This window comes from Brienomyrus brachyistius, chromosome 9 (genome assembly GCF_023856365.1).
Source record: "Brienomyrus brachyistius isolate T26 chromosome 9, BBRACH_0.4, whole genome shotgun sequence".
NCBI classification, from domain to species: Eukaryota; Metazoa; Chordata; class Actinopteri; order Osteoglossiformes; family Mormyridae; genus Brienomyrus; species Brienomyrus brachyistius.
This window is the reverse complement of record NC_064541.1, coordinates 14,838,631-14,861,493: the sequence shown is the minus strand read 5'-3', so window position 1 is coordinate 14,861,493 and position 22,863 is coordinate 14,838,631. Positions and strand designations below refer to the sequence as shown.

Here is a 22,863-nt window from a genome sequence, read left to right as displayed (position 1 = left end):
GAATTATGGCATTAAGGAAATTGGGGCATTAAGAAAACCAAGTCCAAGTTCCTGTCTCCTATAACTCATGCCTTTCACTGAAGGTCAGAATATCAAGTTAGGCAGCTTGTGTCTCTGTACAGCATGTGAGAAATTACACAGCGTCCTGCAGCAGCACAGCATACGAGAGCATGCGGGAAAGTACGCCAAGATGTCTTTCTGACCTGACGCCAGGCTTCGGGGTTGTCCACTTCTGCCCCCGTGTGGTAGTTCTGCGCCATGGCAGCCAATTTTCTAGTCTCACGTTGCTGTAACTCAGGGCTCTGATTCCCGCGATTCCCAATCCATTGTTTTCAGTTCTCCCAGGTTGTTGATTTAATCATTACTGATTGTGATTGGCCAGGGCTTCACACTGGTTCACAGGTAAAGAAAGGCTGGAAAGTCTGCAGGTCTCGGACTCTGAAGACCGTGACTTGAATAGCCCTGTTATAAATGGTTTGACTTGCGCTACAAGCAGTCGAAATGTTAATGTAAAATAGACAAGGGGAACTAAGTAAATACAGTCCATGCCCTATTTCACACTTTTCAGTAATATGTAGTGAGATTCATGGGGAAGTTTGATTATAAATTAACAATGTGGCATACAGGGATAGGGGCCGATTAACTTATTAGGGGGCCGTAGGCTGACATCAGCACAAAAACATAGGTGTTGACTATTTAAATAACCATTGCGCTTTTCCCAAGGCAGGGCGGGGCCCCGATGTTTGCCGGAGCCTGAGGCTATAGCCTAAGATAGCCTATTCATTAATCCACCCTGGTATAGGCGGTAACACCTGGCATGGCGTTTTCAGGATGTTAGGCAGTGAGACAGAACTAATGTCAGCCAAACCAGTTTCAAGCTTATTCTCACAATGCATCAGACACCTGTCTGTCCTCCTCTTCATGCCTGATTGGGTCGACTTTCCACGTATGGATAGAGACTGAAGCACGGGGGCAGGACAGGCAAGGCGAGCGATTGCCTGGGGCCACTGAGCTGAGGCGATAACGCAGTCCATCGCAATGACAAATCTGCTTTATTTGTGTATTCTGTTTTGCACAGTAAATAAAGGGATTGTGTTTGTTAAATTCTCTTTGTTGATATTATTCATTGAGACTTCACGGCAAAATAATGGTGATAATTTTTTTTCCCATGTCAGGCAGGGTGTGATGGGGGCCCCATGGTGTTTTATTTGCCCAGGGCCCTCAGTGTCCCTAGAATCACCTCTGGATGGAGGTGTATCTTCTCTAGGGAAAATTCTGGGAAGATGATCTTCTTGGGGGTGGCATGGTGGTGCAGTGGTTAGCACTGTTGCCTCACACCTCTGGGACCCGGGTTCGAGTCTCCGCCTGGGTCGCATATGTGCGGAGTTTGCATGTTCTCCCCATGTCATCGTGGGGTTTCCTCCGGGTACTCTGGTTTCCCCCCACAGTCCAAAAACATGCTGAGGCTAATTGGAGTTGCTAAATTGCCCGTAGGTGTGCATGCGTGAGTGACTGGTGTGTGAATGTGCCCTGCGATGGGCTGGCCCCCCACCCTGGGTTGTTCCCTGCCTTGTGCCCATTGATTCCGGGATAGGCTCCGGACCCCCCGCGACCCAGTAGGATAAGCGGTTTGGAAAATGGATGGATGGATAATCTTCTTCACTATCCGAGATCAGACAGTGAAAATTAGCTACTTCACAGGGGTCATAAAACTGCAAAACCTGGAGCCCAATACCCTGTTTAAAATGTCAGGCTGTATGTAAGGTCACTCGTGACAGAGATGGACATGACCTGAGTGGCTAGCTCTCACACACCTGGCATGACACTCACGCTTTCAGCCTCACTCAATAAATCATAGGCAAATCCATATTATTGCATTATTAACTGAAAATTAGCTACACCAAACGTGTTAGAGTAGTCTGCAAACCCTACAGACTATTTACAAGGTAATAAGACTGTTACATACATGTAAAAACGTGTGCAGACTTGTTAGCAATTGAACATCTCACTCCAGCCAGTTGACCAAAGTTGGTAATCCTAGATATGACCCCCCCCTCCCCCAAAACTGTCCTATTTGTCTTACTTTATGGGTATAACTGGAGACAGGAGTGAAATCCCGTTGGCACTTATTAAAATATGCAGGTTTTCAAGGACGATCTGTTAAATTGTAACTAAATGCGAGTAACTAAAGGGAAGCCGAAGGAACATTAGTTTCCCGTGCGGGGAAAACACACGAGGACACGTTACACTGGGAGTCAAACATTTGTGAATGATAAGAAGATGGGCCCGGAATGACTCCGGTGTCCATTTTACTGGGGTGAAAAGCGCTTGGATCCACTAAGCCCAGAACATACTGCTCTGCACATTTAAGATAAGGACATTTAGCGGCACTTTATACAAGAGATATTGCGCCTTAGCACCATATTCCGACACACTGTGAATTACTTTTAAGAGAATGACGATGCATGTTCCCTCTAGTACTCGAGATTCCTTTTAGTTGCGTTGCCAGAGTGGGAAAGCCGTCGATCGAAAGAAAAACTTCCTGAAGACTGGAAAGCTGGGAAGCGACGCCTCCTTCACGCTTGGCAGGGTTTCCGAGTGCGACCGAAGACTGCCGACCGGCACTTCGCCCCGCCGGGGGAGGCAGAGGAGCGCCTGGGAGTGTACGAAGGAGGAGGAGGAGGGGGGAAGAGGCACGATCCGCTTCCTGAATGTCCGCCAGCACCTGTACCTTGTTTCTTCGTATGGATACGCGCTTCGCACTCGGGCTCGTCCAGGGAATCGGCCGCGACTTCGGGGACGTAGTGATCGGGGAAGCGCTGAACGCCGCAGGTAGGGACGCGCTCCGGCAGGACGGCAAACTTTGTTATAGAGGTCATTTTAACTGGGCAATGGTTGCTTGGTGGATATGAGTAGGAGACACCAGCGGCTGCGCAAGGTGCGTGTCCCTTCCTGAGTTTGGCAGACTTCTATTGCACTTTCGCCCAGGTAGTACCGGAACACGGCGCCCTGCCGTACCTGTCAAGCGGAGACCAGTACAGCAAGTACGCCGCCCCCCTGCCCCGAAATCTTTCCGGACACTTTCTTCTCTGATTGCTTTCCATGACAGACCTGCGCTTTCTTTCTCCTCTGATTATTATTCTGCGTTTTCTGACCGTCTCCCAACCTGAAAATGTGTCCGCGGAGTTTCTGCCAAAGTGTCATTTTTTTGCGCGGCCTGTTCGGGCTGTTTAATCTTTAAAAATGACTGAAATGTCAAATATGCACCGAAATATCCGGACCATTCACCTTTTATGCACATGCATATTTGGCATTCTTTGTAATAGTTATTATATTTTGCTCAGAAAACAAACGTGTTTAATTACGATTAAAATCGTACTATAATCGTATTAACAATTATTTTGCTGATGGTGCGTAAACAACTAATGTACTCGGGCTACAATTGAGAAGCAATTATGACGTTTTGATATAATGAATTATAAATTACAATTTAACGTTGTGATAATTTTGAAATGTTGTAGGAAGTAAGTGATAGAAAAACGGTAGTGGAAAAATTAAGTATTAAACGTGGATGAGGAAAGTTGCTATAGTATCAGCTGATAGGCAATCAGCTCGTAGTTTGTTGTGCGGTTCTTTTGGATCAGTGTTCTGAACACGGTGTGGTTCTGATCCGTGAGCTCATACCCCCTGTACCGGGTATGAGCTGTATTCTGTTTTACGCTAAAATATCGCGTTATTCCAATATTAACTCATAAGGCAGATTTTGTTACATTACAGAAGGCTAACCACAGTAACATTTATCCAGTGTGAGGTATCATAATAAAATGCCTGTAATTAAATAAATTCTGCCATATGCTCAGTGTGACCAAAAAACCCCCATAATGGTAGCATAATCTATATATATTGTTGATATATATTGTTGAATCTGTTATCAACAAACAAATCAGATTCGGCTGCCTATGGCTTATTTGGTGAATAATTCTGCAGTGTGATTTCCAGTCTGAGGTTCACGCTGTGATGATATGTGATCCAAGCACTCAACTGGCCAAACTCTTCCCGTTTTGCTTTTAGAGAAACAAAACCTTGGCTGTTTACTCTAATATGCTACCAGGTTGTGGACATGCTGATGATTATCGTCCACTCTCAGCCTGCAGGTAGCGAGAGGCCACTCCTAAATCCATCACTCAGCCTGTTTTATTTTCAAAAGCAGGTTTCCTCACTGAAGGCGGCAAACCCATTTACTTAGAAGACCCAAATGACCAACTTGATGTGTTTCAGTTCCAGAATAAAAGATAAGGATCGACTGAAATATACTTCCATAACGTAGTCATGTACATTATCTTAAAGCATCCGCCATCCATTTTGTCAAGTGTGTTGACAGTAATTATGATATGATAACTAAAATAAGAATGTTTTGTGAGTAGAACTGTTGCCTCACACCTCCAGATTTGTGAGAATGCTTTTTTTTGCCCATAAGTTACAAGCTTATGTGGGTCTCCGGATTTCTTCTAAAATCAAAAAACATTTAGGCACATTAGCCTTTTGCCATAGCGTGTGTGCCCTGTGATGGACTGGCATCCCATCCAAGGTGTCACCTGCCTCATTTCCAGAGACAGTTGGTGATTTACTTGAAACAACTGTGGTGTGGTGTTGAATATAATTTTCACAAATTGTAAAGCTTTCAAATACCTGTTGAGTCCTCGCCACCACAACCAATTCAGGTAAGTTCTCAAGGAAAGACAATGTTTTATTTAACAGAACACTTTAAAACCTGTTTTTTCTGTACAGCTTAGGCTCACATATTTTTATGCTTTGTACTTTATCTGTCACAATGACAACTACATTTGAAACATTTTGCCGTTTCTAAATTCATTGTTACTAACTTCCTTGGGCCCATAGTGTGGGTGACAGTATTGTCCTTTGTGATGCACATACTGTAATGCTTTGAAATGCTGAAGTGTTGTCTGGGCTGTTATCAGCTTCATGGCCAGCTTTGGGGAACTTTCCTTCACAAAGGTTTCAAACTCACTTCTATCGCTTCAGTCGGGTGATGAGAATCGCACTTTCTTTTGGGTCGGCCGTTCTCGCGTTGTTAAAACCTCCGACAGGCACGCGTTTAAGTCTGAGGTGGAAAGCCTGAGAAAGCTTGTGACGTTATCGGTTTTAATTTTTTTTCCTGTCTATTTTTCCCATGTGTGTGGAATTTGAATTAAATTTGTGGTAAGTAGTGGTTTTCAGAACCGAGGCGAGAATGAGAGCACTTTGTATTAATTCTAACACTGTGTTTTGTCCTTATGATCCTGATTGTTAAGCCACCAAGGTGGAGCGTGGAGCTCAACGTAAACCTCCACAACATGCCCTCCACTGTGATAGGAGAAAACCTTGGTGACGGTCAGATCCCCGCTAAATGGATCCCTTCAGAGCACCTTGACCACATGACACAGCTATTTTTTGTAACCTGTCATTGAGACAGTTGGTACAATCTGTCGAATAGCCCCCCAGGTCAGAAGGATATCAATAATGGAGTTTCGCTGTAGACTCTCCCAGACGAGACAGCTTACAAATGTTAGGATCACCGTCAGGGTGCTTGGTTACACCAGTAGGAGGGGTGATTCTGGGATCTTTTTAAGTGGTGCATAAGAGGGGCATTAGTGTATACAGTTTCCAACTTTATCATTAGCCAATGATATTTTTTGAAATGGTGACTGATGGGCACTGCATCGGCCAATCAGCTACCAGCCAGTGCCCCCAGTGGACCCACTGTATGCCCCTGTGCGGTACCTGTTGCTAGGATGGATTTATGTTTTGAGGGCATCTCAGAATTCTCTGTGAATGATTTTAGGATCCTTAATTTCTTCACTCTCCCTTAGTTAGACTTATATCCGGATTTTATAAGCTGCATGATGCTATGATTATTGCAATTTTAAACTACTTTACATATCATCCATGGCTCACTAGGGAAATATGGAAAACAGTTCAAATTAGATGGAGCCCCTAACAGCAGGACCCGCAGCATAGAGGGTGGATGAAGCTCAGCTCAGTGTCCAAGGTGCAACTTGACACATTCTGTATGTAGCCGGTAGGTTTTGGGTTTAAGTCCCACCACAGACACCGAAAAGCTTCAAAAAGGCATTTAACCGGTGAAAGGGTGGTATTACTGCTGTGAAAGTCTCTGGGCGAACTTTAGCAATGGAATTAATTGGGCTAATTGAATATTAATTAAACAGCCCGACTGTGCTCCTGTACATATGGCTGCTGGTGATCAGATACCATTAGCCTGAGAGTCTGTGCGAGTGTGCCAGCAGAAACAATGAGGCGGGGGTGGGGTTTGGTGGGGTGGGGGTGGGAGGCAAATCCAAGGCATGTCCAGACTCAGACCTGCTTGTAGAACAGCTTCCTCACCAGGGAGGTAGGAGGTGTCCCTTCAGTAACGGTTAATTTATTGGTCCCCAGAGGGAGATCAAGGTGTCAGATTGATAGAAAAAGCTGAGACAGACAGAAATTAAATCAGTGAATTCTGCTGACATAAATGTGCATATGTGAAATGAAATTTATAGATGCAAATGTGAATTAGTAAAATGTACAGATGATAAATGTATAAACGTGCCCAAAAGAGTAGCACTGCCCCGCCCACTGGAATTTGATAGGTCTTTCCATGTGCCCCCCCCCCCCTCCCCCCCCCCATTGGCTCTGAGTGATTTTGATTATGGAATGCAGAACGTGGTTTTGCCAAACGCGCATATGTTACACAACTGTACCTTTAGTGGTTCCTAGAATTGCATGAATATGTGATGTTACAGCAGCGCAGATTCAGGCAGCAAGAACAGATACAGAAAGAAATTAAATAAAATATACTGGCATTACTCTGCATATTAAAAATAACTTGTGAATGTGAATGAGTAACATTTACAAAGTTGAATAATTAAGTTGATTGGCCCCCAACCATGGAAGTCAGAACAAAGGTTTCCCAGGCCTTCCAGATGTATGTGACGCAACTTTAAGTTTTAGTCATTCCCAGAAGTGCCTGAATATACATGAATCACAGTCATAATTATTGTGTAATTTAATATTATACTTTTTTCTTCAGTATTTGGTAGGAAGAGGTTGGTAGCAGGCTTTTTTTTCCCTCTTAAGATGCCCCTCCCCCATTTCACTGTTGCCCTCCATCTACCCCCCTCCCCCCCTGCGCCACTGTCCCGAAAACCCCCCTGGAGGTGCCGCTACTGCACAGTTACACAACTTGTCGAATTTGACAGGAACAAATACTGCCCACAGATAAAACATAATGGCTGGCAGGCTCAGCCTAGGGCCGTGTTTGTAAGCCCTGACGGCAGCAGGAATGAAGAAGGTGTGGAGGCTCCCCCTCGACAACCTTGGAGCCAGGAGACTTCCACTGCAGGCACTCCTCTGTGCTGAAACCGTCCCGCGGAGTGGGTGGGAGGAGCCGCTCGTGATGTCTGAAGGGGCTTTTGTTTCCTCACTGAGCCTCTCCTGACACTTGTTTTGTTGTTGTTTTTTTAAAGCAGGTTCATGCTCGGTTCCTGAAGTGTGGAGAACATTTGCTGGATGAAGGTGTTTTAGATTAACCTGTTGAAGATACCCAGTAGAGCCTTTGCAGTGGGAGGAGCCTTAGAAGTCATGTGACGATGTGGGCAGAGTTCGTAAACGGTGGGCTAAATATGGCATTGCATGTGCATGTTAGTATATATAGTTGGGGGATTATACACCCTGTTCTGCTGTCAGATTTCCATATCTGCTAATAGTCCGCAATAGAACGTCTTCTCGGATCAGTTCTGACTAGCTTTAAGGTTCCCAGATCTATCTGTTTCATGCTCCTGGTTCTTTCATGGACCATCCCATCTGTTCACTCCTTTACTGTTCACGATTGCTAATGAATGGATGTAGAAGGAGCAGCTTTAGTGTTGCTGGATGGAGAGCGATGGGGGCGAGGGGGTCTCAGGTGACATGATACTTTGTAGGGCGGGTCCTTGTTCTCGCCTGCCGTTTCTGAGAATGAGTGTCCTTCGCAGCCCCGCTTCTCAGAACAGTGGAAACGAGTGAAATAACTAAATGCTGTGGATTCTCATGCTTCATTGTTGCATTACTTCTGTCGTGCTTAATAATAACAACGTGAGAATAGCAGCAGGGTATTGCTGAAGCGCCTCGCTTAAACCTCGCAGTCTCTCCCACTGCCTTAGCGTCACAAGTGCAGGTGCCTCCCTTTCCATAACAGTGGATCTTAAAGGTCCTTAAAGGCGACTGGAGATCTTACATCTGCAGTGGCCTCATGGTTCCTGGCTCTTGAGGGTCCAAAGGCAGCAAACTGAATATGTCAGGCTTTGAAATGATTATGATGGTGTTCTCCACAGATGCTGATAAATACTTTTTTAAAGAAAACACACAGAATTAGTAATTAAGACACTGACACTTCTGGTGAATGCAGAAAAGGCATCTGCCGATGTTGCTGTCGAGTGTAGAGGCTCTATATTCATCTGGTGGCTTATTTCTTATGACAAATAGACTTTATCGGTTCTGCCAAAAAATGAGTGTTTAAGACCATATTTTTGTGCAGCTGGCACTAAGTATAACAGCTGGTAGTAATAATGTCACAACAATATCACTGTAATGCGCATCGATGGAAGCGCTGCTCAGCTTGTCTTCTGGAATATTTTATATCAGCAAATTTGGAACATAGGGGACCAACATGAGGCTGGCGTGTCATGTTTTAAATCTAGGTTCTAACGGACAGATGCATGCTTCGCGCCGAGTGCTGATTACCTGCTATAATGTAGCCACCGAACATGCTAACAATGGAAATGAAGCTTCTTATGCTCATTTGGGACCCTGGGAATCGAGTTTGGAAATGGACTCATAAACAGGGTTTATTTGAATTGAAAATGGGTGGTAGAACCATGACACAGAATTCCTGATATAGAGCTCTCCTGGCCTCCCGGGACGGGCTCTGAGCTTCCCGGGACGCTCTTCCAGCATCCTGGGATATACAGTATGTATATGTATGGCTCTGGATTTCCCAGGGTACGCCTCTCACTTCCTGGCTTATCCTCCAGGCTTCCAGAGAAGCTCGGAGCGCGTCCCGGGAAGACCAGATCCTATCCCTGGTAGCTCGGACCCTCTCCCAGATACAGGGGCAGAATAACTTCTCTTGTTAAAGCTAAGGCCACTTAAGCCATTTGATGGAGCTGATAAAGAAATGAGATGAGAGAGAATGAAAAACGATGCATCATTGATAGTCTGCTAATCAGGTGGTAAAATTTGCTGACTGTGTGGTGGGGTGACATTTTGCACTGACTATGAAGTTTAGCCACATTATTTTTTTCCAAGGCAGGGAGGGGCCCCTGATTTCACCGGGTGAGGCCCCTGATCATATCGGAGCCCTAGGCTGAAGCCTAGGATACCCTATGTGTTGAACTGCCCCTGTCCAGGAATCCCAGAGCCCATCCCTGGAAGCCCTGAGCCTATTCCAGGAAACCCTGTGCTTATCCCAGAAAGCCCCGGACATGAGGATGGGCAGTGGCTGAAGAGACCGACAGATCCCTTAAAGCAGCCTAAATTTGCATGTGTGGCACTAGATAGATAGAGCAAGCAGAATGGCTAAGCCTGGATCCCCGTGGGATGAACAGTGTGCCGCTTGTGATCCTGCTGCCCTATTGGTGTCCTTTTTAACTCTTCTGGGCACCATCTGACCGGTGTATGGGCAATTCATCAGTAAGTGCCCCAACGGACAGCGGGTTTCATTATGGTTATATTGAAGGAGTTTGTTTGTTTGTGAGGGTAGAAAGGTGATGTAATCAAGCCAGGGGAGAAGGCACTTCTTTTTAAGCTGTGTACTAAAGGTTGTGTAACAAGATATGCCCACATATATCAGGTACACAGAGCTGGTACATAGAGAAGGCTGTCACATGATGGCCAACATTCCCTGCATCCATCTAGGATGCATGTATGTGTAAACTATGTATATATGTACTGCCAGGCATGGACTGCTTTATTTTTCTGATGCTGCTGTAAAGTTTAGCTTAAAAATATAGATTTAATGCAACAGATCTTTTAAGTAAGAAAGAGTAAATGGCAGAACACCGTTTTGGGAGTGTATGTCTAGATGTTTGGACAAGCTTTTAAACGTGAACGTTCCTGGACATTTGCACATGTAAGAATTTGCTTGAGAGTAGAGCGTGCATACCCGGTGGGAGAGAAGTGACCGGTGACTTGAGGTGTTTACGTGGCTGAGGCAGCGATCGCTGCGACTCCGCTCGTTTTCACTCGAGTAAACCGTCTGGGCCGTCTCCTAGGGGACTCGCCACATGGCAGACCAGGCATCGGGGCCGCCCAAATGGAAAACCTCCATTGTAATTCATCGAATTTCACATGGATGCATTATTGATCATGCCACCGATAAGTCATTGAATTTGGTGACTTGCTTTGATGCGGTCGGCGAAATGAATGAGACCAAGTCAGCTGAACGGAGAGATATGTTAACCAGACAAAATTTAGAGGGAATAAAGTTTTCATTTGTTCACACTCAGGGCAGAAACACATTATTGGACGTCTTCACTTGGTCTCCCAGCAGCAGGATAACGTATTTGCGCTCTCTGTGTGTGAGGATTAAACAATAGGCTGTGTGTTGACTTCCTGGTCATGTGACCGCTTACTGGAGGAGGACAGGAGCCACTTAAGGGTGAATTCAGCACCTGTGGTGAAATTGGGCCAATCAGGAGCCTGGACGCTGTATCACTGTGTCTTTCTTTCTAAAATTGATACTGATGTTGTCCAGAAAAAAACAAGTGTACAATGGTAAAGCTGTGTTTCTGGTTTCATTCAAAGAAACACACGACTCACTGAACCGAAATGCGACCTGGTAAAGCTATGCTCGGTAAATGCAGGCAAATTATACTTGAAGTAACGCATTCATTTTTGAACACTTCACCTGTGTCCGACTAGGTGTCGCCTTACATGTTTGTTATCTGCTGTCAGCAGTTGCCCAGGCAGACTTGGAGAAATATAGGTGCTACCAGATACTAATCGTGAAATATCTTTCTTGGGTATTCAGGGCTGTCCAGTTTATTTATATTGCCAGTTTTCAGGGTGATTTCTAAGAGTCTGCAGGGGAACGGTATGGCAGTCGACAGGCCTGTTATCACTGGTCAATGTTTATTTATTGTTGTATACTGTATATGGCAGTGATACTCCACCAGACCAGCAGAGGGCAGATGTATTGCAACAAACAGAAATATAAGCAGCGTAGCGGTAAACTTTTATCAACGGTTTTAAAAGTCATTAGCCCAAGCTTGGGCGGTATTACGGTAATAAGACATACCGCGGTATTTTGGAATCATTACGACAGAATTGGCTGGGGCCGATTCCTCCCCCCGCAGCTCGGTGAATGTTACCACAAAGGTTTCGAAATGACGGAACAGTGCTGCTTTTCAAAATACCGTATACCTCGGTATAATATCTGGACTGTATGAAAATTTCGATACAGTAGTAACTGCAGCCCTCCTCATGCCGCTGCTTACCGTAACTACTGTAACAACTGATCTGTGAAAATCGGCAGGGCCACCAGCTGGAAATACCTAATCAATGATTTTGCACATGTACAGACAAGCACAGTTTCCTCTACACATAAAAATCTGGGCTGCGTACACCGACCGCAGCTATCCGCAGCCAATCCCTGATGACAAATTCACGTCACGTCCCCTCGCCCGCAACCGAAAGCTCATGCGGAAATGGGAAGTACGAATTTGCCTTTAGTGTATCCCAATTTCCATTTCAGCTTGCTTAGCTCTCTTGTGTAGTGAGTAAAACTTACAGTATACAGTACAGTATAATTATTTTGTAGAGGTGTGTTTACTTCTGGCCTAGATACCGAGATGTTTGCCCTCGTGTTACGTCATTTTGCCTTTCGAGAGGTGGATTTATGACTATAATGGGATTCGCTGATAGAAAGGGGGCTGCACTCATCATGAACATTTGCTTGGATGGGTCTCATTGATTGCTGAGGCTTTAGATCTGTGTAAACCTTGAGGAACAAACACAGAAAAGCCTGACAACAGACCTGACCACTTGCAACCTTCTTGATCTCAGTTCCCTTCCACAGGTTAATCCTCCGTCGTGATGAACTCCAGGTTTCACGGGTTTGGTGGACGGATGGGTACTTTGGCCGTGACTGAGCTGTCCAAGGACAGGACCAAGGCTGATGTGACCTGTGATGTTCAGTTCCTCGATCATTCTACCCACAGCTTTAAGATCTGTGTAAGTACTCACCTTTGGACCTGGGAACCAAAGCTATATTCTACCACACCATGGTATCACAGATTGCTGGTTTTGCTTATAGAAACATCGTAATTCTGCGAACCAGGCTAATACCATTCTCAAGAAATTCACAAAAAATTAAGAGAAGACAGTCTGGACCTGTACTATGATGATACTGATCATACGTTAGTGGTGAACCTGATTTGGGCAGTGGGCCATGTTTCTGATTGGATAGGTGGTCTTTTCAGCCTCTGTTCTGCTTTGCCAATCAACTTTCAGCCATGGTGTCTTTCCTCCAATCAGTGCCAACGACATGTTTACTACTCAGCCAGTCAGCACAAAGATTCTATTGATGTTCTCTCTTCCAATAGGCTTTCTGCCGATGTCTCTAACTTACAATCAGCTATCTTCACATCTACCGCTCCTTCACCCAGCACTAACATTCCTCTCTGATTGCATGTGACTTTGCTTCGGACAAAAATAAGTGCTGCACACACTGCAGTCGCCGAAGGGGTTGGGGTTGGGTGGGCAGTCAGACAAGGCGAGGAACAAACAGAGTTCAGAAGAGCTAAGATGACAAATTAATTATAAATTTATTTGAAAGAAGCGATATTACACCTCAGTTTCGTTTGCCTTTGGGTGACCTGTTCATCTCAGCGGCTTCACCTAAAATGTTCATCCAGAAAAACCTGAATCTTATAGGTTTGTATTCTGAAGTGACCCATGTAGGTGGGATGGGCTGTGCTGTAGCTAAAACCTGGCTGGGAGTTTCAGGCGGCATGGATACTCATATCAACATTTCAGCCTCTGGGCTGTACCTGAAATCACTGCAGTTGTGCAATTATACTAAATCAGTCAGTGTTTCTTTAGATTATTATAGAGATACTCTGTGTCTTTCTCATATTCAGTGAGTGTTTAAATGTAACAGCAACAGGACTGATGGAAGCGAATGTTATGTCATTTTATTCTTTTCTGTAGATCAGGGGAGTTTTTAGCTATTTTAAGTTCATCTGTTTCTTTTTGTGGACAGTGGTGGTCTAATGGTTAGGGAAGTGCACTCGTGATCGAAAGATTGCAGGTTCGAATCCCCGACCAGCAAGACACCACTGAGGTACCCTGAGCAAGGTACTGCCCCCAAGCACTGCTCCCCGGGCGCTGAATTAGCTGCCCCCTACTATGTCACATCGTCACATATGGGTTAAATGCAGAGGACACATTTCGTTGTTGTGCTGTGGTGTGTCAACAATGACAATTATTCACTGAATTCTGATTCTAAATTCTGTTGAACAGGAAAAGATCAGGCGCTAAGTGAGGTTTGCCTGGGGCTCGACAGTTTTGTTTTTGTAGGAAGAATGGTATTGGGGCTCATACTCGGGCCAGGCTTATAATACTCCGACCCAATGACTCCCGTGCTGTAAATCACCTTTATGTGTCTGACACATTGTTTAGTCTATCACTGTTATGTGAATACTTAAAATCTATTTTTTTTACTGGCAAAATATCCAAGTCGGTCCATTCATTTTCTAGTAGTGATTCTGTACCAGGCCTTTTGAAGACAAAAGCAATTGCATTAACCTATTGGATAAAGCACAGAGATCCACAACGTACCAGTTAAATCGGTATTGCCCAATGTTTGTTAAAAATCAAGATATCAGCTTTGGTCCAATGTGTCAGTCTTGTCAATATTGCCGGCTAATATTTAAACTTAATCACTATTCAAAGGCAGTAGCACCAGAGCTGAAGACACAACTGCTAAAATAGTGGAGATGATTGCATTGGACGTTCAGCCAGGACAGGGAATGTGATTGGCTCATTCACCACTTAGAGGTGTCAAAGCACTGGTGTGTGAGTCAGGTTTACTACATATTTAGAATTTATTATTAAATCTTGTCCACAGATTTATTTGTTTTTCACAAAGTAAAACATCATGTCATCTATAATTTGCAGATATCCCCTGCCCCCCCCCCCCCCCGCCCTCATCAAGTGGCTCAGAGGTCAGCTAGTCAGAATGGGCGATATTAGACAAAAATGTATAGGTTATGGGTATCTGCCAAAATTTCTACATCAGCACACAGCTATAGAGACAGTGCAGAGTTGCTGTCAGTGCTGTGGTCTTTATTCTGCCGGGGTCATTTCAGCTGCCATTGTGAGGTGGCACAGGGGTGGAAAGTTCAGGTCCAGAGAGTACAAATCCAGACCAACCAAGGTTTTCTTTCAGCCAACCAGTTGAGTATAAAGAGTCACAGTCACAGAGACTCAACTGGCTGGTTGAAATAAAACCTTGGTCTGGATTTGTACTTTCTGTACCTGAACTTTCCACCACTGAGGTGACCGAAGCGCAGTGGCTCGGGGTTACCAGCACAGTATGGCTTCTAATCCCAAGGTGGCGCCAGTCTGAAAAGCAGCACTGATCCTTCCATGGGACATGCATGAAGATCTGCACAGATGTTGGAACAGGATGGCGCCGATGCTGATGGTGTTTAATAGCATGTTTGTTGATGTAGCGTCTGGTCTTCTGTAAGGGATGGAGTTTTAGTCTGGACTAAGATGAGTGTTTTGGCCGCCTGGATGATATGTATTTAGAGGTCGTTTTGCCAAGTTCATAGACTGGTTTTGAGTATATCTGTGTGGGCTGTCATTGGGTGTTTTGTGATGAAATTAGATCATTTGGATGAGATCGCTTGTGGGACCGGGGAGAGGTATGATGGTCTCTGCTATCTGCCTAGCGCCATATCCCAGCTATGGCATTGCTAACGAAGATATCACCCCAGTGCTTCCTTGCCTCCGCCATTCATACTCTGGTTGGGTTGTGGGTCGCTAAAGATCTCTGCAGGTATGTGATTTCCCCATTTTCTTCTTTTTGACAGAAACAAGCTGATGGTCATGTCTTGCTGGACATGGTGTTTAACCATCTGGGCCTGGCGGAGAAGAATTACTTCGGCCTTCAGTTCAGTGAGGACTCTGAGTCCCCCGTAAGCCCCGAGCGCAAAAGAGAATTCGAAAGCTGCCCTTTTTCACATACACCCACAAACATATCATACTCACATCCTTAATAGATATTCCATGCATCTGTCTTACACTGAGCAGCCTTGTTCACATAGTCAGGTTATCCCAGATTTCCTTTGGCCACATTGTCTGAGAAGTAGGCTGCCATGAAAATTGCAATTTTTCAGACATTTGTTTAAACTTGTGAATGTAACGGGGGAAGTCAAAACAGTTACCGAAACACCCAGGACAGTCTGTTAGCGGAAAGTCTGGAATGCTCTCGATATTTGGGGCGAAAACACCCTGTGTCGTGTCAGCAGTGTTTTGCGAGCGTGTGGGAGGGGTCGTACTTGAAGGTTGGATTGTACTGCAAGCCCCCGCGGGAAATCAGCAGCATTATCGCCTCAAGATGTTTTACAAGTTGCAGCAATAGGATCTTGCACTCCCCCTGACATGATCTACTGCGTAGCAATAAACGATAAAGTTCTGCGACAGAAAGTTTCTGTTTACCTCAAACTGATTATATTTTCTGTGCATCGCTCCTATTGTGATCGTGTGCGCGATTAATTGCAATTTTAGGTTTCCTCTCCCTGTTTTGCTTTGTCTGTGCGCCCTACGCCATAAACACTGTTGTATCAACATAACACTGATCACATCTCCTTAAAAGATTATATCTATTTATGTCAGGAGTAACAGGCTATCATGGCTGGTAAATAACTACAATAACTTTTTCTCTCCTTCAGAGGTGGCTTGACCCCAACAAACCCATCAAGAAGCAGTTTAAGGGTAAGACAGACCTCCAATCTGAAGTTGTGAGATTGGAGACCATTGACAGCGAATAAAGGACATGGCAGTGATGCTGCTATAGATGTCTGGGTCAGCAGACAGTCACTGGCTGATGGTACAACAGCTGGAACCAGTTTTACTCAGTGTTTCGCTGGCTTCGTAGCCTCCTGGAACCACTCTGGAGGAATTAATCCGGGTGCAGGAGTTGCCTATATTTACTGCCTGTTTATGGGCCGCACAGTTAGGGACTGTGTCTAAATGCCTTGATCACCCTTTCAGTTTCCTGTCATTTAAAAAGCATGTAGTGGTACTCCCGTTTGAATGAGACTGCAAATATCCCTTGATCCCTGTATGTCTGCCTGTGTTGTATTCTTCCAGGGAGCATCCACTGGGTGCTAAACTTCCGGGTGAGATTCTTCATCACTGATCCCAACTCACTGCAGCAGCAACAGAGCAGGTGAACCTGCTTTTGGGGGATTAAAATCAAAATTGATATCAACTGTCTAGATTAATAGTAATATGTACCCCTGTCTCGGTGGGGAAGATCGCAGGGTAATGTGTGTCATGTGACTGGGTCTTCATCCACTCATGTCTGAATACCTTCGCTGAGCATGGCAAAGACACACACTCTGAGCGTGTATAATAAGATCATGCTAGAGAATGAAATTTCTTATCAAGTTTTACGTGGGTCTTTTCAGCAGAGTAAACTTGTCTCCAGCTACCTAGGTAAAGTCAGTGTCTTGTATGAACTTCTGCATGATTTAGTGCAGAAAAAAACATTGTGTAGGGATTCATCGATAACTTTTATCAAGTTCTAATTCAAAAGAGAAATTCTATTCAGTGTTTCCGAACTGCTATATGGGTGTTGCGTGGCTGGGTTAGGACAAAAAGAAATGTTTGGAGCCTCTGATCGGAAGGTCACCAGTTCATGTCTTGGGGTCAGCAGAAAGACTTCACTGCACCCCAGAACAAGACCCTTATCCCCTAGTCTGACTCTGCTTTCTCAAACATGTATGTCGCTTTGGATCAAAATCTCCATTAAATAGGTGTATGTAATGCCAAGTGGCCTTTAGCTCACTGATAGAAGAGGAAAATCACTGTACAGTGGTTGGTTAGAGGAATCGTTCTCCCCGCATGGAAAAATCGCCCACCTGACACGCATTTCTCCACCTACGATGTCTTCTCCCATGTGTGGTCCTCTGCCCTTTCTTTATCAGAATCAGGTTTATTGGCCAAGTGTGTGTGGCTGTCTCTGAGGTACATTAAAATACAAGAGATCAAACCAGTGCAGATTAAATATCATATAAAGGATCTTATTTACAGACAGAACAATGTACATAAAGTGCAACAATATACGAGGTGCAAAGTGTATGGGATGCAAAGCGTATGGTATGTCTTCGATTCAGTTCCGTGGTGCGTTGTGAGCGGAGCAGGGTGTAGCAGGCAGGGAAGCAGGTGTAGGTTGGCGTTGCAGGTCAGATGTTTGTAAGAGTGATGGCTTGAGGGAAGAAACTGTTCCTGCGACGACTGGTCCTGGTCTGCAGACTTCTGATTCATCTGCCAGATGATTTATATAAATATAATAATATCCGGAGTATTTTAACCTTGAGTCCCAGGGATTGAAGATTCACTTTGAGTGATGCTGTGGATGTACTTTCCATATGATTAACAGTGTTCGTTTTTTGTCTAGGCACCTATATTTTCTACAGATCAAGAGTGATATCCGTAATGGAAGGTAAGCGTTTTCAGATCAGACCTGGATTACCTTGTGTTTAATATATTTTTATTTGTTATATTCTTCTGTGACAGATGACATGTTCATAACGGTTCGTAGTTTACTACAGGCAAGGTTTTCTATTGGTGTTGGCTAACCATTGTCTGCTTCTCGTAACCAATGGGATTGCTCAGTGTATGACACTATACACGGCCGGCTCTAGCTGTAGGCAGAACGGCCGGCTGCCTCGGGCCCAGAATTACCTGCGTCAGGGAGGAAGTGAAATGATCATCACTTTTCTTGGTGGGGGAGGGGGGGTGTGCCAAGTAAAGGTTTGCCTAGGGCTCCTGAAAAGGCAGACCTGGCCCTGGGCCAGTGTGTTGTATTCATATTAAGCCCGTTTTTTTTAAGTATAAACACTTGCAGACATTTTTATGTAGCGTGGAAAATGCTCACATGAAGCCTTTTGCCAGTGATGGTGGGTGTTTCCTGTGGGATCCTCTGCCGGATGGGAGTTTCCGGCCTTAATGAGGCCCATACTGGAGCTCGATTCTTCGTTTTGGGCGAGGAAGGGAAAGACCAAGAGCTGGGAAACCGCTGCTTAGACTGTTTACGAGAATAAAATAAGACGCGGCGGGCAAAATAAGAAGTGCTTGGCCGTTAGAGCATAGCAAAGAGGTGAGAAGACAGTCGTGCGGCTGTGTGGACACTGGGATGCCTCCCATGCGTCTCCCATGCGTCTCCCATGCGTCTCCCATGCGTCTCCCATGCGTCTCCCATGCGTCTCCCATGCGTCTCCCATGCGCCAGGGGAGTCTTATTCAACAGCTCAGGGGTGGAGCCAGACTACGAGTAATAATTTTAGAGGGGTGGCAATGGGGTGATATTTTGCCTGTCTGGGTGGGGTATCTTTTGCCATTATCCATTAATCATCTCGTGATCAATTTGGAGACACGCCTAATCGAGGGGTTGGGCAGCTCGCGAACTAAATTCCCATATTTCCGTTTTATTTTTTGGTGAGGGGTGGCTGCTGGGGTGGCCATGTGTTTTATTAGGATGGGTCATGGGTCACCCTGGCCCCCCCTTAATTCCGCCCCTGTCCGGGAAGGGGGGGGGGTGGTCTTACACAGCCTGCTCTTTGTGACAGTTTAGGGCTGGTGCATTCCATCAGTTCTGTCACAGCCTGAGTCATTACATAGAATCAGGATTCCGGTCTTAACAGGCACATTTAAACGGATGATGTCACTCAGACAAACCTGTTAACGATGTGTGTCCTGCTTAACTTTAACTCTGCAACTTTATATTTTAATTATTTTTCATTCTTACATTTTACACAGCAGCTGTTAGGTGGTGTATATACTGCATTAATTATTAAGATGGTTTTTAATCGGTGTTTGTATTCCATGAGATCTTTCTTATTAAGCAAAGATTTGCTGCTTCTACTCCTGTCTGTTCCTTCGTGTCTGACTGTCATGAGGTACTTGCTTGAAATACTGTGTTTGACTTGGTTGGACGATTCTCTGGTTGACCTCCCTAAACCGATCAATTCCCCCAGGCAAGTTGTAACCGATATGTTAGAGCTTGTCCTATTTAAACAGCGGTGTGCTTGGATGGGGTTCGTGTTGCAGTGCAGCTCCGGGGCAGCATTTACACACTTTGACCTTGTCCTGTTAGTCACCAGTTCTGGATTTGTTGACCTGCTTTCCTGCATATTTGCAACCGGATAAAAAGGGCAGCTGCAAGTTGTCATGAGGCGAAGTGTGTGGCTCAGAGGGTTAGGACACCGTACCTGTACCCGGGAGGTTGTCGGTTCAAATCCCAGGTTCGGCAGACTTATTTCACCGTTGAGCCATTGAACGAGGCCTTCACCCCTTAATTGCTTCAGGGACCGTCTGACCTTACTTTCTCAAAAAAAATAAAAAAATTTCTTTGGGTACAAGTGTCTACAAATACAATTTTTTTTTTTATAATAAATTGAGCAAAGTTCTTTAGGTTGGGAGAGATGGAGAAACTGGCACCTTATATAGGGGAATTTCCCAATCAGGATGAATTTCCAGGGAAAGGCTGATATGTCGCTTGGTAAAGCTGTAATCGGTTATAATTACATGGATTTATTTGCTTTGTGGTTCTGTTTCCTGTGGCGCTCTCAGACTTTCCGCTCTGCGTTAGATGGCATTGTGTGCCAGGTTAATCTCGCATTGTGTGCCAGGTTAATCTCGCATTGTGTGACAGGTTAATCTTACACGCTCGCTTCCCCTTCTCTGTGTAAGTGTGAGAGTTTTGCTCCTTCTCTGCCTGGGGGGTCTCCTGCCCCCAGGGATCGCAAGGTTGTTTTTGTTTTGTGTGTTTCTCTGGGAAGGTCAGTTTTTATGGGTTTGGTCTGCGGCTAATATTATAACTTCATTATATAACTCAGAATCACAAATTTCTCTTCAGTATTCAAGCTGGTAAAGTTTTCATCGTTTATCCACCCACAGATCACTGTATATAAACATAACAGTTTCAAGAAGACATGCTTCTTCATTTTCCTTGTGATGAGTCAAACTTTAAAAACGGTAAAATTTGGTGGTAATCTGTGCTGTGCAGTGACAGTTATCTCTGCCTTCTGTCCTGGAATAGGGGTGAACAGATATTTCGGATGCGATACACAAATGAGTGGTCCAAGCCAACCGTGAATAAGGTGTAGGAGGAGGTATGGGTTTTTTGACCTAAAGGTCAAAGCTCTGTAAGGATGTGTCAGTCGATATAAACATATCAATTCTTTCATTATAAAGGTGATCAGGCATGTTGTATCTGTTATCTGCAGGATTTTTCTTACTAAGCAAAGATTTTTCTGCCTCTACTCCTGTCTATTCCTTCGTGTCTGGCTCTTGTGAGGTACTTGCGTTTGACCTTGTCTGACGATTCTCTGTTTGACCTCCCCGAGCCGATTAATTCCCCTGGGCAAGTTGTAACTGCCACGTAAGGATGTTCTGATCAATGTCGATATATTGTTTCTTTCGATCTGAATGTTTCATTATGAGGATTGATTCTAACAACAGTAAAATATAGATTTTATTTATTTATTTATTTATTTATTTTTTTTACACCTGGTAATTTAGATGTTTCTATTATTACAGGGAACCAGGCAGAGATTCCCATTAAGGGGATTTAAGGGGATTTTCAGGGGCCCAGTCACTGAGGGATTCCATCGATCGGGCGCCGCCGTAACCCTGCTGTCCGCAAATTTTATTGTCCACACCGAATATCGGGATCTGTGTTGGTATTGGGATACCAAGCTTAGGCGACGTTAGATCGAACAGAAAATCAGTGGTATCAGTCGTCCCTAATTCTCTGTGATCCTCTGGATGAAGAAGGAGGAAGAATTAAGTGTGGATTTCCTAGTCAGGGCTTCTTCGAGGCCTCATTTGTGAAGCAGCACATGTCCCCGTCTGCCGTACAGCTCCGATCGCGGCCGGCCTTAATCACGCGGAGCCTTAGCTGCTGCTTAACGACTGACACGCCTTTTGCACAATGTCATGTCTGTCTCTGGCTCTTCCACGTGGGTTTGTGTCGTTTTATTTATTTATTTTCCCTTCCCTCTATGGATGCCACGGTCAGATTTTCCTTTTGATCGTGCCTATTTTCGTTCTATGCTATGAAGGTTTTCTGTGCCGAGCGTCTTCGCGACGAGTCACACAGGATGTTCTTTGACTGCGTCGGCCTTCGCGGCCAGAAGAGCGACGTGAATCCCAGGGGCGCGGTAAACGTGGCTCGCGTTCGGGTGCAGGCCTGTCGCAGCGAAAGAGTCGTCAGTCAGAGTGAGAGAGAGAGAGGGACATTCCTCCCGGTGTGCGGACACAGTCCATCCTGAAATTGAGTAAACATTCATAAACACATCACGTTAAGTAAACACCGGTTTGGGAGTCGCTCTGATTTTATTAACTCTCCGTTGTCCGAACCGAGAGCTGAAATCGTTGTGATCCACATGGAATCGATTTTTCAGGGCGGCTGTCCCTCACTGAAGGGTCGCGACCTTTATGTGTATTTTTACTCACGTTAGCCAGTAAATATTTGAGCTCTCATGTTGGTACAGTATAGCACTTCTAAGGGATTATGACGGATATTCTTTCGAGTAGGAAGATGCGGGCGGCTAACACAGCATGCCTGCTTGTTTAACGGAAGGCCAGCAGGATTGCATGCGTGTTCGAACACATTTGCAAACTACCATGTGAATACAGTATCTAATAGGCCCGCAGGATGTGAGATGTCGGCGTGTTGCGTGCATGCTGTGGTCACATTGCGAGGACTATGGTAGTCAGCTGGTTTGAGACTATCGGTGAGATTTAACAAAATGAGAGAGGAAGGAGAAAAGCGTAGAAGAATGATACCTGGGGTTTCCGTAGAGACGATATTGAGCAAAAACGAGTGATTGGCCAGAACTGTTCTGTGTCTGTTGACGCAACTTGTGACACCGCCCCCCCGAATTATTTGACTCTTGGCAGGAAAAAAAGTATTCTGTTTATTTTAGGTAGATCTTCAGCTCCTTTTATGTTTCATAAATATTGCAGTATTAATTGCAACAGTTTAAAATATTGCGATGTAGGGCTGCAGCACATAGTTTCAGTATTGTCAGCGCAGTGTCCACATACCCAGTAATCACATCGCATTCGTCAGCATTGCTTTGGGTCTGTTGACAAAACTCGCAGCAACACGACCAACTTTTTTAAAACAGTCTACTGCTAGATAACGTGCTGTTTGGCTACGGTTTATTTTGGGTAATTTCATCTCCTCTTTAGATTTATAAATATCTCAGTCGTACTTGTAGAAGTTTTGCGATGTCGTCTCATGCGGCCCTATTATGATCTGAATGTTTTTCAGTATAGTGCTTCCCTTACATTAAACACGCATGTTGAAGTCACCCTTCCTAATGATTCTTGTTAGTAATGTCCTTTGCGAGCTTTTGTATCTTTATTGCTTGTTATGCTGTGATTTGGCGAAGGCAGAGGCAAAGTGATGTGGGGCACAGTGGGTTAAGGTGCTGTGGTGGTGATCAGGAGGTTGCTAGTTCAAATCCCTGAGTCAGCAGAGTGATTTCACTGTTAGCCTGGTGTCATCTGGGCCCGGTTCGTG

At 44.9% G+C, this 22,863-nt stretch overlaps 1 protein-coding gene across 1 annotated transcript in view; it reads left to right on the top strand.

Annotated features, from left to right (window-relative positions):
• The first annotated feature begins 2,344 nt into the window (after nucleotides 1-2,344).
• Nucleotides 2,345-22,863, top strand: part of ptpn3 (protein tyrosine phosphatase non-receptor type 3) — a 47,559-nt gene continuing 27,040 nt past the window's right edge. Inside the window, exons 1-6 of the mRNA XM_049026764.1 lie at nucleotides 2,345-2,832; nucleotides 12,113-12,267; nucleotides 15,135-15,239; nucleotides 15,996-16,038; nucleotides 16,417-16,495; nucleotides 17,729-17,773. Coding sequence (XP_048882721.1) covers nucleotides 12,130-12,267; nucleotides 15,135-15,239; nucleotides 15,996-16,038; nucleotides 16,417-16,495; nucleotides 17,729-17,773 — 410 coding nt within the window. The 5' untranslated portion in view covers nucleotides 2,345-2,832; nucleotides 12,113-12,129. The remainder of the gene's footprint in view (nucleotides 2,833-12,112; nucleotides 12,268-15,134; nucleotides 15,240-15,995; nucleotides 16,039-16,416; nucleotides 16,496-17,728; nucleotides 17,774-22,863) is intronic.